Genomic DNA, 14,867 nt, shown 5'->3' on the forward strand with positions numbered 1-14,867 from the left:
TTACTATTACTCAGTTCTTCAATTGGCCCTCCCAGTTTGTGGTTGTGAGAGCTCATCAGTATGCTTGGGAAGCCCTATTTGATTATAGACTCTGAAAATTTCAGATGCCAAAGTAACTTTACAGTATTTTACACACAGTAAGCCCCCAGCCAATATTGCTGATTGATGGACCTAAACTAACTTGCTGCAGTTGTAAAGTCTTCTTGATTGAATTTGGCCTCATATTTTATTTGACAAAAGGAAACCCCCAGAAACCCTGAGAAGTGGATGTAGGTGAAATGCAGTTCCTTGAGATAGGTGAACATCATAACTGTGGGCTTTCCTACACTCTAAGGAAATTCTTGACCAGGAGAACCCAGGATTCTTAAATGATAGTGATAATGAGAAGAAATACATAAAAGAACTGAAAGCCATTATTCTGAAAGACCAGTCGACAGCATAAGAGCATATAAAATCTTGTATTCCTTCATTTATTCGGTATTCTAGGGAACTGAATTATTTCCGGCAAGTAAATTTTCTAGATGATGAAAGTTTATTCATTGAACTGCCATAACAGTTTGCATTTTAATGATTTTGATGTAATTCTTTCTAATGCATTCTGCATGGTTTATAGGTTTCATATAGAGAAAAAACAATTCAGCCTATTTGTCAGGCTTTGAATCTGCATCATTATTATGTTGTCATTTTTCAAGCTTTGCCCAATAATCTCAGTGCCATTTGCCTTCTAAAGACTCAGACAACTGTACCCTTACACAGCTCTTTTCATTTTTTTTTTAAAAAATTATATTTTTATTGATTTCAGAGAGGAAGGGAGAGGGAGAGACAGAAACATCAATCATGGGAGGGAATCATCCATCGGCTGCCTCCTGCACAACCCCCACTGGTATTGAGCCATAACCCGGGCATGTGCCCTGACCAGGAATTGAATCATGACCTCCTGGTTCATAGGTTGACTCTCAACCACTGAACCACGCTGGCTGGGTTCTTTTCACTTTTTTCTTTCTTTTTTTCCCTCACTGGCAGGGTGTGTCAGTTTTTACTTTTTACTACAGAAATGTGCTTAAGCTTTCCCCATCTCCAAAACTTCTTTTTCATTTACTGATTTATATATTTTATACCCTGGGAAACCAAAATTCCAAGTCTGTTACTATTTTGTGTAAAGTAAGATTAATAGGCATTTCATGAAATCATGCATTTAGTGATAGGTTTTTTGATCATTTAAGGACTTTAAAATTTTACTTCCTGGTTGTAGGCTATTATCAGGTAGAAGTTTGACTCTGGGAAAAATACCATTTTATTAGATCTATAGTGCTTATGGTTTTCTATTCTAGCACTGGTACCTTCTTGCCATTCATAAGTAGAGAAATTAAATTAAAAAAACATAATCACCTGTCCTCTTTGCAGTTGGTAAAAGTTTGTAAAATGAAATTTGGGTATTTTTAATAGAAAGTGAAGGAAAATATTCTTAGATATAACTTCATGAGTGTTTTTCCATTTTTTTTTATAGAAACATACTGATGGATATAACTGTTGGCGGACTCTCAGAGCAACAATTTATAACCATTGTACGTCACTATGGTGTGCCTGAGAAACCATGTCCAAATGGGACTACCCTACTTGCAATGGCTCATGAACAGTTCAGGAAAATTTTTTATGAGGATTTTGAAAAACTCATTTCTTACTGTGAATACGAAGATCGAAAAAAGTAAGCTTTTATTGATTCTAATAAGTAATTTAAGTTTCTGTGAACCTGACTACTGAAGAAATTTATATTTTATCAAAATGGGAAAAAAGAAAATTGACGTCTCATAATATTCTACTGTTCAGCAAAGCCACCTTAAATCATTTTTGGAGAGTATCTGGGTGAAAATATTTTATAGTGATGGTGAGCTTTGTTTGTTGATATACTTCAAAAGAATAGGATGCTCCTTTGCATTTTGTTTTAATTGGTTTCTAGAAGCTTTCAACTGAAATATAGCAAATTAAGATGTTAGAAGGTTTAATCCTGAGATTTCTTCTTACATTATTTTAGTGATAACTGGGATTTATAAATGAGACTTTTGTAATATACAGAATAAGGAGCTTGCAAGTAAACTTTTTAAAAGAATTTCTTTGAAATTATTTTTTGCTTGAAAATAATGAAGTTCAGCATAATCTATTTCTAGTACATTTATCATGTTTGTATTAAGCTTTATTAAGTCATTGTTATTAACAACTAGAGCCCCACCTAAATGTGTTTTGGTATTCATCTTACCCACAGACCTGATAGATAGAGTGTCTGTGTGGGTATTTATCTGGAGTTAGAGAACCTTAGTTTTAACTCCAGCTTCTAATTTTGTTAACTGTACACCACTGCAATCACTCTTCCTAATGACCCCTTCCCTCAATCCCCAACCCTGAAGTGTGCTCCCAAGTAGCCAGCTGCACACCCTATATCTTTGAAGACCCTAAAGTTCATCTTAATAATGAACATGATTTTTTCCTAATCCATAACATATCCTCGTTGAGTTTTTATAAAAATTGTATTTTTCCTTTCATCTTTAAGTTTCCTTGAACCTCTCAGAGGATGCGTGGCCTGAGCTTTGCATTACTCTGGCCCTGCCTTCTCCCTTGGTGCTACTCCTTCCCCAGGGTGAAAAGTGTGGCCCTCCTTCACTAAAGGAACATCTCTTCAGAATAATGGAGCTGCTTGGTTAGACATCTTTGAGATTTTTTTTTTTTAGGTCTAATAAGCTTTGATTCTAGACATAAATTTTGTCATAATTTTATAACCTCATTGTAAAGAAAGAAGCCCACTTTGTTTCCTGTTGGTCCTAATTTTGCCTGTTGCCTGGAAGAACATTGGCTGAGTGAGAAGATTGGACAGGGATTTCTGTGCCCCCAGCAGGCTGGGGAAAATTACTGTTAGGCTGCTCTGGACAAAACATGTGACAAAATTGAGGTGAATGTTAAGGCCCCTGCTGGGGCTTCCAGGTGGTAAGGTTTGGATCCAAAGAGAAGAGTAGGAAAACACCCTCCACTTGTGTTGGAGGCTCTAGATGCCTGTCAAATTAAGAGATGTTTTCAAATATCAGAACCATTTTTGACTGGTGGTCAAGAATGCAGATCGATTACTTAGAGCAACACTCATGGCTGCAGCTTTAATAGCTACTATCACCAACCAAGAATCTGAATCTTGATGGAAAGACCTTTGTAAGGACAGAATCTGATGAGTTTTGAAATGGAAAAAGTTGATGAAATACAATATGACTGTTTTTCCTTACTGTGAATTCCAATATCAATTTTCATACTTATTTCCATGTGTGCATTTTTAGAATACAATGTATTTTTTCCTATAGCATGCAATTGTTACTTGAAAGACCCAAAGTATATATAAGCTCATTGATTTTGTTTTAATATAGTAAAAAGAAATTGCCCAGCAAAGACATCAGAAAACTGTGCAAGGCCGCCAGGTTGCCTTTGACTAATGAACTTCTGCAATCCTTAGTGTCCAAGTAAGTGAGATCTGCATCCTTCATGGGAATCATCCTTCATGTTTTTCTTTAAGGGACTATTCCTGGTTTTCCATTTACCTTTCATTACCTTTGATTTACCCTTGACTATTTTGATTATATTATTGATGACACACCTCCATTTTAACTACTACAAAAGAAAAAGTTAATTGTGATTTAAATGTTAGAGAATTACTAGAGGCCCGGCGCACAGGATTCATGCAGTGGTGGGGGATATGGCCTGCAGGGATAGGCCTACAGCAGGAGCAGCTGCTCATCCCGGTCAGCCGTGTGGCTGTGGACCCGTGCTCTGAGCAGCTGCTCCCACTGTGGGAGCGCAATGACCACGAGGGGGCAGTTCCTGCGTTGAGCGTCTGCCCCCTGGTGGTCAGTGCGCATCATAGCGACTGGTCGACTGGTTGTTCTGGTTGTTCTGCTATTCAGTCACTGGGCTTTTATTATATAGGATTATTTTATCTTCTTACCATTAAGACACTTGCATATACATAGGATGTGGAGGAAAATGAAAATGTACAACTTAATTGGTTATGAGGGTATTAGATGTAAAATTCAGGGCATATTTTTCAAAGCAGTAGATCTTGATGGCTAAAGACATGCCACAAGAGGACATAGGGTTATTAGCACAGGGCTCTATCTTGCTAGAGCACCAGATGTAAAGCATAGAGCAGGCGTCCCCAAACTATGGCCCGTGGGCCACATGCAGCCCACCGAGGACATTTATCTGGCCCGCCGGGTGCCGCTGCCTGTCCTGCTTAGCAGCCGACTCGTCCCGGGCCTGCAGTGTGCATAGGAATTTGTTCATAGTTTTTTTTTTTAAACTATAGTCCGGCCCTCCAACGGTCTGAGGGACAGTGAACTGGCCCCCTGTTTAAAAAGTTTGAGGACCCCTGGCATAGATTCTAATGTCGCAAAAGGAAAGCATGGTGAACTGCTTTATAAAACAAATCATTTAACCTGTTGAACCTAACTTTTGACTTCCTGGCACCACCTTAAAACCACGACTCTGGTCATCTTTTATGCTTCCTATGGCTTTATTCCAGCCCCTCCTCTGATATAACTTATCTTGATAACAATGACATTTTGGTTGCATACTAGGTATTGCTATCATTGCTTTGAACATATTATCTCATTTCCTTTGTGAATACAATTTGGTGAAATCAAAACTATTACCCTCCTATAGTACATGAAGATGCTGAGGTTTAGAGAGATGATTTTGCCCAGAGTTGCATAGTCTAGAATAAGATCTGTGACTTAACTCCTGGACCTTTCTAACCATTTTGAATTATTGTCTAAATAGCCAGTAGATTAGAATATATTGACAGTTCTATCTCCTTCCTGCTGCTTCTCACTCTCTCATCTCCATTCCCACTATTTTCACTCTTGTTCGGACCCACATTTCTTCTTGACTTTTTCAGGTTTTCCACACTGTTCTTTCTTCCACTAATCTCTTAATTTTAAAATCTATATTTACATACAGCAGCTAAGTACCTTAAAGCAAAAATATCATAATGCAATTCGTCTATTCACAAACCTTCTGTACCATCTCAAAGAAAGACCAGACTCATAGCTTTGAAGTCTTTTTCTCCATCATGGAGCTTAGGGTTGCCATTTGGAGCATTGTTCTCAAGCAGGGTCCGGAGTTGGGAGCCCTCATCTGAGACAAAAGGAGAATGGCAAGAACAGATAAAACTTAATCCTATGTGGGAGAACTAGGATCCAAGGTGTCAGGAGGGGGATCAAGAAGAGGGCCAGCCCTGACTGGTGTTGGGGCGTCATCTCATACACCGAAAGGTGGCAGGTTTGATTACCTGTCAAGGCCCACAATGCAGTTTGATCCCTGCTCAGGATGCATATGGGAGGCAGCAGATCGACGTTTCTTTCTCATATCAATGTCCCCTCTCCCCCTCTCTTACTCTCTCCAAAATCAATTAAAAAACTTATTTTTGGGTGAGGATTAAAAAATAAAATAAAAGGGCCAATCCACTTGGATGTGGGTGTGCTGTGCATTCGATTGATACGGGATTGTTTTGTACATCTGCTCTATTTGCTTATACTTGCAAGCAGCAGGGTGAAGGATAACTAGGTCATCCTAGTGTAAAAGACCTAAGATGAAATAAACAGACCTAGGAGTCAGGGTTCTTCACAGTTAACACATTCCCAAAGCTCCCCTTCCCATTCCCACTGGTCAAGCCAAATGGGCCAGTTAGCATTTCACATGGATACCTCCTGCCTTCCCACTTTTATTTGCCTTTTTTTCTTACTATTTTTTTTCAGTAGAGAGTAATTTCCAATTTTTTTTTCACTTGCTGAAAGCTTGCTTTTCCTTTAAAACTCTTTTCAAGTAGCACCACATCCATGAAGCCCTCCCAGATTGCTTGGCTGACAGTGATTATCTCCTCCTAAGATTTCTCACAACACTATTTATGTTTCTCTTTTTGGCCCTCACCTTGTAATGAAAATTTGTGACTGATGTTTGATCTATTCAGATGCAGACCGACTTCTAACCTGTTTGATTTACCACCTATAAGCAAACAGTGTATTGTTGCATGAGCCTCATATTCCTTATCTCTAGAATGAGATAACAATACCCATTTCCCAGTGTTTCTGAGTATGAATTGAGATAACATACATAAAATACTGCCGCTGGGTCTAAGTATTGATTGGGAACTAGGAGAGTAGTTTAAGTTGGAATCCATAGACCACACACTCTGACTTAGAAATGAACTGGAAGAAACCTATGTACTTTTACATAGAGGAAGTTTTGTTTTTAACAATTGGATCTGAATGCCTTTCACATTTTAAGCTGTTTTGTAGTCAGGCAACTGTGGATGTTTATTAGATTATCTCGATCGCCTCAAGGATGAGTTATCCTGGGAAGTCCAGAATGTGGGAGCCTGGCCTCTGGAGGACCTACATGTTTCTTATCCAATACTGGGGCCACCAAGTCATCATCCTCTCATTCTCTCAGCAAATTGTTTTGTCTTTGCTTTACAATTTGACATTAAAGGCAGAGACACTATTCCACGACTCACTTTGAGGTCCTCCCAGTCTCAGAACACATCTGCCTCTGAGCCCAGCTTAGCTTCAAGGAGGTCATCCCTCTGAGTCAGTAAGCTAACCATGTTCAGTCTAACTTTGCCTCTAATTGTGCAGTGACCCTTCTTGACACTCAGGAGAAACTTCAGACTAATCAGATTAGAAAATGTCTCATTCTCATTCCCCTCTCCCTCCAATATGCCCTGCCACGATTTGGGTCACATGCTTGGTGTTTTGCATCATCTCCACAGATTCCTTTCAAAGACTGCCCTAATTCCTAATGGGCCCATCAGCCTTCAGCCTACATTTATATTCTGCATTCTTATTGTTCCCCATAGACTCCACAGGGCTTTCCAGAGCCTTGACCAGACTCTCTTTTTGCATAGCCCTCCTGTGGCACGCTAGCCAGAGCCCCTCTGACGTCTACAGTCTCCCGTGGGAGGCAGCCGTGGAGTTTGTTGATTTGTTTCAATGCACACTCTGTCCAGGGGCAGTTTTACCTGCCTTGAGATAGAACTGGGCAGCTGTTGAACAGCTGTATAGCCCTGAATTCATAACAGGAGACCAAAAACAATATGGCTAATGGTTTGGATGTTTCTTTCACTCAGTGATCATTACCCGTGTGTTTCTCCTGTCCCTGTGTTTTGGTACTAAGGTTTTACTCTATTCTATTTCCATTTTTCTTGTTATTTAGTGGGTATTTTCCTTATTAGCAAAACTCAAGCTGGAATCAGGACTTCAAAATATTCCACATCTGATACCCCAGCCCCCATTAGTTTGTGCTGTGGTAGGTGATATGAGGTCACCTTACTTACCAAATGAAGTCATTTTACTAATGCACAGAGCATCAGACTTAAATATCTATGTAGTGGTACCTATTACCCATTAATAACAGGAGTAGCACTCTGTATTGACATAGTGCCAAGGGCCCTAGAATATTTTGTAAATCCCTGAGCATATTAAGAGGAGCATTTTAGTTGATGGCAGGTATGATTCCTCATTTCATAAATGGAAATATTGAGGTACAAAGAAGCTCTCTCAATGAAAGAGCATACTTCAGGTCAAGATGAATCTCTAATGGAATAACAACTACGTAAGATACCCAAATATTTGTTCCTATCTGAGCTCCTAGGGATAGGGACTATGTCTCATTCATCTTAGCAGCCTCAGGAACTTGTCCTATGCTACTATGTTGGGCAGAGGGCAAAAAGCTTCATTTCTACCAGACCTGAGTCTGAAGTACAACTGTGCTGTCTCCTTCCCATGTGAACCTTGTAAATTGAGTCAACCCCTCTGAGCCTTCATTTGTATATTAATATTTCCTCAGTACTAACAAGAAATTCTGGTTCTCAAACCATAACAAGTATAGAGTATTCTGAGGTCATTCAATTCTGTGTTCCTTGTGGGACTAGGGAGTAAAGAGGTAGCCTCCTTCCCTAATTGTGGACTTCTGAATCAAGACTTGGAATAGTTGGAAATTCAAGTGCAGCTCTTTCCCCAGCAACTCTGCCCCAAGCTAGTCTTTTACAGCTGGCTTTGGGCTCCATGGAATGCCTTAGAATTGGCCTCCCAAGAGAGCTGCTGCCTCATCCAGAAATATCAGTTAAAATGGAAAAAGTTAACAGGGCTTTAAAATTATCTCATTATACTCTACCCAGCCTCACCCTCTGCCCCCCTTCCAGAGGCATGGTTTAGGCTCAAGTCATTTCACCAACAATACCTGGCATTAAAGCTGAGGGGCAAGGGTTGAGCCATGTAGCAGCTATTGTTTCAGTGTTCAGTACACTGGGAAGTCACAGAGAAGGCGCTCTCTCTCTCTCTCTCTCTCTCTCTCTCTCTCTCTCTCTCTCTCTCCCTCCCTCCCTCCCTCCCTCTCTCCCTCTCTCTCTCTCTCTCTCCTTCCCTGCCTCCCTCCCTCCCTCCCTCCCTCCCTCATCCCTCCCTCTCATGCTTTCTATCTTTTCAAATATAAGGTGATTTTTACTTTAAGCAATTTTTAAATACTCAAAACCACGTGGACCAACAGAACATTGATCGTGTGTACAGTCTGTACTTGGCAGCTGTGACCTGCCTCACTGAGGTGATCTGTGCTGGGATCACAATTGAAATTTAGAGGCCTGGATATTTGAGACAACCAGAGTTACTCATTGACAACTTGGGCAATGCCAATTTTCCAACTCTACATGTTTGTTGGCACAGTTGCCCAGAGCTCCAATTTTTTTTTTCAAGTTTCAGGTTTTTAAGAATCTCACCAGGTGCTTAAGTGAGCACCTCTGGGTTTTCTGGATAATGAATTGAAACCAAACACAATTAAGTGAGTCTAAAGTGTGTCTTCATTGCCCTCCTTCTTTTCCTAGTCATGCAGCTAGCCTGTTCCTCTAAGTTATATGATAGTCTTTGCAGCAGAGGGGAACCCGTATTAGTCTTCAGCAAAATATAGCTACTGCTGCACCCTTTCCCTCCACAGATGGTGGAAATAAAGCAGATCAGCATTATTCCCCATGACAAGTAGATGGGTGGGTTCTACAGTTTTCAACCCATTCATCATTTTTGGGAAGTGGAGCAAGAACAGCCATCAAATGACACATTAGAGTCATTTCTAAGAACTCCCACCTAGTGAGGCATTGGGAATCATGCTTGGGGTCATTATTTTATAGAGAACATCCAGATAAATTGCCTCCTCTCCCTTTTCTTCCACAAACATGTCCCTTAGTTTGTTCAGGGAAGGAAGTGGTGGCTTGCTCAAGTATCAAAGGGAAAGAAGAATTTATGGAGATATTAGGAAAACACTTTAGTGCTGTGAACTGGGAATTTAAAGTATGGAGGCTGACTTTTAACAAGCATAAGAACACTTAAAAACAAGAATTAGTGTTGCCCTTTAGGGCAGTTACCCTGGAACTCTGTGCACTGATTTCAACAATGTTGTCATACAAAGTTCTTCTTTGAAATTGCTTTTTCCAAAGAATTTCCTTTAGAGTGGCAAGTCATTATCCTTTGACCATGGATGAGTCTTAGCAAGAGCCAAATATTTGAAAAAGAGTAAAGTAGGGGACTCAGGTAGAAAATCAGGATCTTAACATTTATGGTCAGAAATATAGTATGTACTGGTATACGAGTCATAATTTGAAAGGATGGGTAGGATTTCACAAATGATGGCCTGTAGTCACAAGGCAGGGAGGATTCCACGATGGATGACTAGAGAGATAATACTCAGGGTTGAATGTAGGCACTGACCTACTTGTTCTCCCTCTCCTAATAGTCAAGCCTTTCTCCATCTCTGAACTGCTTCACCTGTCTCCTTCTCCTCCAACCTGGACTATTTTTACAGCTGGAGCTTCCCTTTGTATCCCAGTCTTCTCTCTCACACAGTGTCATCTAACAATAACATATATTAGACAGAATCTATCCTATATAACAAAAGGCTAATATGCAAATAGACTGAACGGCAGAACAACCGGTTGCTATGACATGCACTGACCACCAGGGGCAGACGCTCAACCCAGGAACTGACCCCCTGGTGATCAGTGCACTCCCACAGGGGGAGCGCTGCTCAGCCAGAAGCCGGGCACACAGCTGGCGAGTGCAGTGGTGGTGGCAGGGCACGGGCCTAAGCTATCAGTCGGACACCCCCTGAGGGCTCCCGGACTGCAAGAGGGTGCAGGTTGGGCTGAGGGACCGCCCCCCTGCCCGAGTGCATGAATTTTGTGCACCGGGCCTCTAGTCTATATAATAAAAGCCTAAGCAACCATTACGGCGGAATGACCAGAATGACCAGTCACTATGATGTGCACTGACCACCAGGGAGCAGACGCTCAATGCAGGAGCTGCCCCTTGGTGGGCAGTACACTCCCACAGGAGGAACCCTCTCAGCCAGAGCCAGGCTCACAGATGGTGAGCGCAGCGGTGGTGACGGGAGCCTCTCCCGCTGCCTCCATGGCAACGCTAAGGAGCAGTGAGCAGGTGGGTGGTAAGGAGCAAGGGGTCCCGGACTACAAGAGGGCGCAGGCCAGGCTGAGGGCCCCCCCTCCAGTGCACGAATTTGGTGCACCAGTCCTCTAGTATATATATAAAAGCCTCAGCAACCGTTCGACCGGTTTCTATGATGTGCACTGACCACCAAGGGGCAGATGCTCAATGCAGGAGCTGCCCCCTGGTTGTCAGTGCTCTCCCACAATGGGAGCACTGCTCAGCTTACCAATGGGTGCCAGACTGAAGGGCTCACAGCTGGCTGCCACAGCCCGTAGACCACAGTAGAGCAGCAGAGAGCCTACTGAGCAGCAGCAGCAGGCATAGTGGGGCCTGGATGAGCAGGAACAGCGGGCAGGAGCTGCAGGCAGAAGTGGCAGGCAGCGTTGGACTGCCGGTTTTGGCCTGTTCCTTGCAGGCCACACCGAGGGAACCCACCAGTGCACAAATCTGTGCACCAGGCCTCTAGTATATTATAATAACAAGTAAGGGCATGAAAAATCTCACTATATCAGTGGTCCACGGGAGGAAGGTATGTGTAGAATTGGACCCAGAATTATTACTCATCATGCTCCCAACTTGTGGTGCTCCTTCCTTTCCAAGTCTGACCTGTATGAGTTTCTATCTTGAAAAGCATGTTTCAAGGTCTCTCATCTACTTTTTACACTTTTAAATTTTTTATTTATATCAAACTGATACACATTCTTAGTAAAAAATAAAATTATTCTAAAAACTTATTCCAACAATAGCAGTTTCCAGCTGCATCCCTCCCCACCCCATTCACAAGAAGCAACCACTTTCAGTCCTTGTAGCTGTTTCTGCAGACATTTAAATAGCATGCACATACTGCTATTTCTGTATTTTTCATTTTTAGATACTACTACTAACTTCCTGTTATGATCCTTGAGAATTTGACATAATATTTTTTCCCATTATTGTTTTTTCTGGGTGCTCTTAGGATCTTCTCCTTATTCCTGGTGTTCTGGATGGGGCTTTGTGGTGTATGTATGTATGTGTGTCTTTGTCTGGCTGTGTATAGATTCACTGTGTCTTAAGACTCTGTACTTTGGTTCTGAGAAATTGTCCATTAATTTTTTCAGAGTATTACTAGTAGCTTTATTTTTTTAAGTATATGTTTCTTTCTTTATTGTTGACAGTATTACTTATTTCTAAAGTTTGTTACACTATCATTCCCATGAAAAAGAAAGCATTGTATATCTTTTATTTTTTTATTTTTTATTTTTTGTCTAAGGCCTCTGGCCATTCAATGGGGGAAAGAGGAGGGGGAGGGGACAGGGGACACAAGGAGCAGGGGAGCCCCAAGACCAGTCCCATGCCCTGCCCTCCATGCTGGTCACAGTCATTGAAGCAGCAGCTGTACGCCCAGTGCCAGGCTGGTGGTGGCCCCCAACTTCAGGATGCCTGCGGGGATGGGGGCCCTGTTACACAGTTCGCCATCGCAGCAGGTGGAGATGAGGCTGTAGGTGACGCCCTGGTAGGTGACAGCCTCCTCATTGCCACATGAGGTGGTTTCTATGCAGCCTTTGTTGATGACGGGGCTGAGGCCGGGGGCTGTCCCTTCGCCCATGAAGCACTCTTCGTCATCGCCACAGGTCATGGGGATGCCAGTGCAGTCTGAGGAGTCGGTCAGATCACAGAAGATGCACTCCTTGCCGCTTGTCATGACTTGGGGCACAGCCATCGTCAGAAGCAATAGCCAGCCAAGGACCATGGTGGCCTAGTGACACTGGGCCTCCTGGAACTGCTGAATGACACTCCGCACACCCACAAGACTTCCCCCCCTGGTTCTGGCCTCCCAGGCTCAGCACCTGGAGTGTCCTTGATTCCCAATGCTCCGTGTCCCTCTCAGGAGTGTCTTCCTGACCACGGCTCCTGAGTCTCAGGATCTCAGAAGCTTCCCAGGGACAGAAACCAGCCAGTGGCTGCTGCCCTATGAGAGTATTTGTGGAGCGGAATGGGGTGACCTCACAAACCCCTCAGGGTTCCACTGGCCACTCTGGGGGTGAGGTCATGGTGGGGGAGGGGTGTCACAATCTGAAGGGCAGGTTGACCAGCTGACTTGCCAGGGAGCAAGGACATTGACACCCCACCAAGGTAAGAACATTTCACCCAGCATATACCATCCTGGCCACTCAGTCTTAGGCTATGCTGGGTGCTGTGCCTGCCCATTGCCCATGTGAGCCCATTTTTCAGATGGACAAACCAAGGCTCAGAGGAGAAAGTGATGTGTCCAAGGCCCTCAGGCCAGAATTAGAGCTCAGGTTTATTTAATTTCAAAGAGGGCATTTATTGAGCACCTGCTTTGTGCAAGACCAGTGCTAGATGCTTTAAATAGCAACTGCTGTGATGACAGGACTCACCACAGCTCACAGGCTTGGGCATGTGTTGGGCACCAGGCAGGGAACTCGACCCATGTTCTCTCCTTTGAATCTTTCTGAGTGTTAGCTCCATCTCTCAGATGAGCAAGCAGGCATATGGAGCAGACACAGCCAGAGCATGTGCTTATCAAATGGAGGTTAATATAGGAAGCAGCTGAGTCTCAAAACAGTCTCCATGGGTGTCAGAAAATGAACTCTCTTTCCAGAAGGGGAAACTGAGGCATCACTCAGTGGGAACAGGCAGAGCCCAGGTTTAGACTCAAGTCTTAAGTCCAGATGATAATTTAAGTATCTTAACATGCTGTCTTCATGGGGTAGGTACTGGTGATTCCCATTCTACAGAGGAGAATGTTGAGGCCAGAGGGTAGTAGCATTTTCTTTATTTAAAACTAGAGGCCCGGTGCACGAATTTGTGCACAGGTGGGGTCCCTTGGCCTGGTCAGTGATCGTGGCCAATCGTGGCCATCTTGCCCAGTCCCAATCAGGGCCAATTGGGGAGAGGGACCGTGAGAGGTTGGCTGGCTGGCCAGGAGGAGGGACTGTGGAAGGTTGGCCGGCTGCAGGAGGTTGGCTGTGGGAGTGCACTGACCATCCGATTGGCCATAGGGGGGAAGGGTCCAGTGCCAGCAGCAGGAGCGAGTGGGGTCGGTGCTGTCAGCAGGTACAAGTGGCAGCTGCTGCCCCAATCATCCTCAGGAGCAGGGAGAGGTAGAGAAGCCCTCATGGGTGATCGGGGACAGCAGTCACCGCTTGCACCCACTGATGGCGCCGAACAATTGGGACTGGAACTGGGTGCCAGTAGTGGGTGTGAAGGTTGGCCCCTGCGCCGGCAGTGGGTACAAGAGGCATCTGCCAGCCCCAATCACCCCTCAGGAGCAAGGGGAGGTGGAGAAGCCCTGTGGGGCAATCAGGGTCAGCAGCCACCCGCTGATGGCACCGAGCTGATGGCACCTGCTGATGGTGCCAGCAGTGGATGCGAGTGGCAGCTCTGTCACTGGCAGTGGGTGTGAGCACCAGGCAGGACTGTGGCATGCTGGAGCAAAGCATTTTCAGTAACCAACAGTGGTTCTCCCTGATGACAGCAACTGGCGCCCCCGCCTTGGTCTGGCGCCCCTGCTGACCTGCTCCACCATCCCACTGCAGCCGACACCCACGTTCCGGGCTCTGTCATCTGCTGCCAACACCCACCATGTTCCATGCACACCCCCTGGTGGTCAGCGCATGTCACAGTGACTGGTTATTCTGCCATTAGGTCTATTTGCATATTAGGGTTTTATATATAGATTATTGTTGATAGTATTACAGATGTCCCCCTATTTCCCTCCCTTTACCTCCCTCCTCTCTGCCCCTGCCCAACCCCAGGCCTTCAGCACACTATTGTCTGTGTCCATGGGCTATGCATATATGTATATAAGTTCTTTGGTTAATCTCTCTCCACCCAGCCTCCAGCCCTGCCTTCCCTCTGAGATTCATTCATCAGTTAATTTTGTCCATTAGATTCCACATATGAGTGAGATCATGTGATACTTGTCTTTCTCTGACTGGCTTATTTCATTTAGCATAGTCATCTCCAGGTCCCTCCATGCTGTCCCAAAGGGTAAGAGATCCTTCTTTTTTTACTACTGCATAGTGTTCCATTGTATAAATGTACCACAGCTTATAAAAAGTCCATTAATTTTTAATAATTTTCTCTCCTCCATTTTCATTTTTTTTCTTGTGAGAACTCTAATTATTAAGATTTTGGGCCTCTTGAATTTAGGTATTTTCTCTCCCTAATTTCCTCGTTGTCACTATGATGTACTCCCCAACCTTTATATTCCACCCCTTTTACTGCATTTGTTGACTGCTATCATATTTTTATTTCAAGAGAGCATTTTTAGTCTGAATTCCTTTTTTTTTTTTAGCTTTCTGTTCTTTTTTCATGGATGCAATATATCCTTTTATCTCACATCTT

At 43.6% G+C, this 14,867-nt stretch overlaps 2 protein-coding genes across 2 annotated transcripts in view; one reads left to right on the top strand and one right to left on the bottom strand.

Annotated features, from left to right (window-relative positions):
* EFHC2 (EF-hand domain containing 2) overlaps positions 1-14,867 on the top strand; it is a 170,368-nt gene that overhangs the window by 141,332 nt on the left and 14,169 nt on the right. Inside the window, exons 12-13 of the mRNA XM_080653503.1 lie at positions 1,508-1,705; positions 3,402-3,494. Coding sequence (XP_080509629.1) covers positions 1,508-1,705; positions 3,402-3,494 — 291 coding nt within the window. The remainder of the gene's footprint in view (positions 1-1,507; positions 1,706-3,401; positions 3,495-14,867) is intronic.
* Positions 11,875-12,246, bottom strand: LOC308240447 (sperm acrosome membrane-associated protein 4-like; the record flags this gene model as incomplete). Its single annotated transcript, XM_080653504.1, has 1 exon — positions 11,875-12,246. The coding sequence occupies one exon, from the start codon at positions 12,244-12,246 to the stop codon at positions 11,875-11,877; it is 372 nt and encodes a 123-aa protein (XP_080509630.1).

This window comes from Plecotus auritus, assembly GCF_963455305.1.
Source record: "Plecotus auritus genome assembly, chromosome: X".
NCBI lineage: Eukaryota > Metazoa > Chordata > Mammalia > Chiroptera > Vespertilionidae > Plecotus > Plecotus auritus.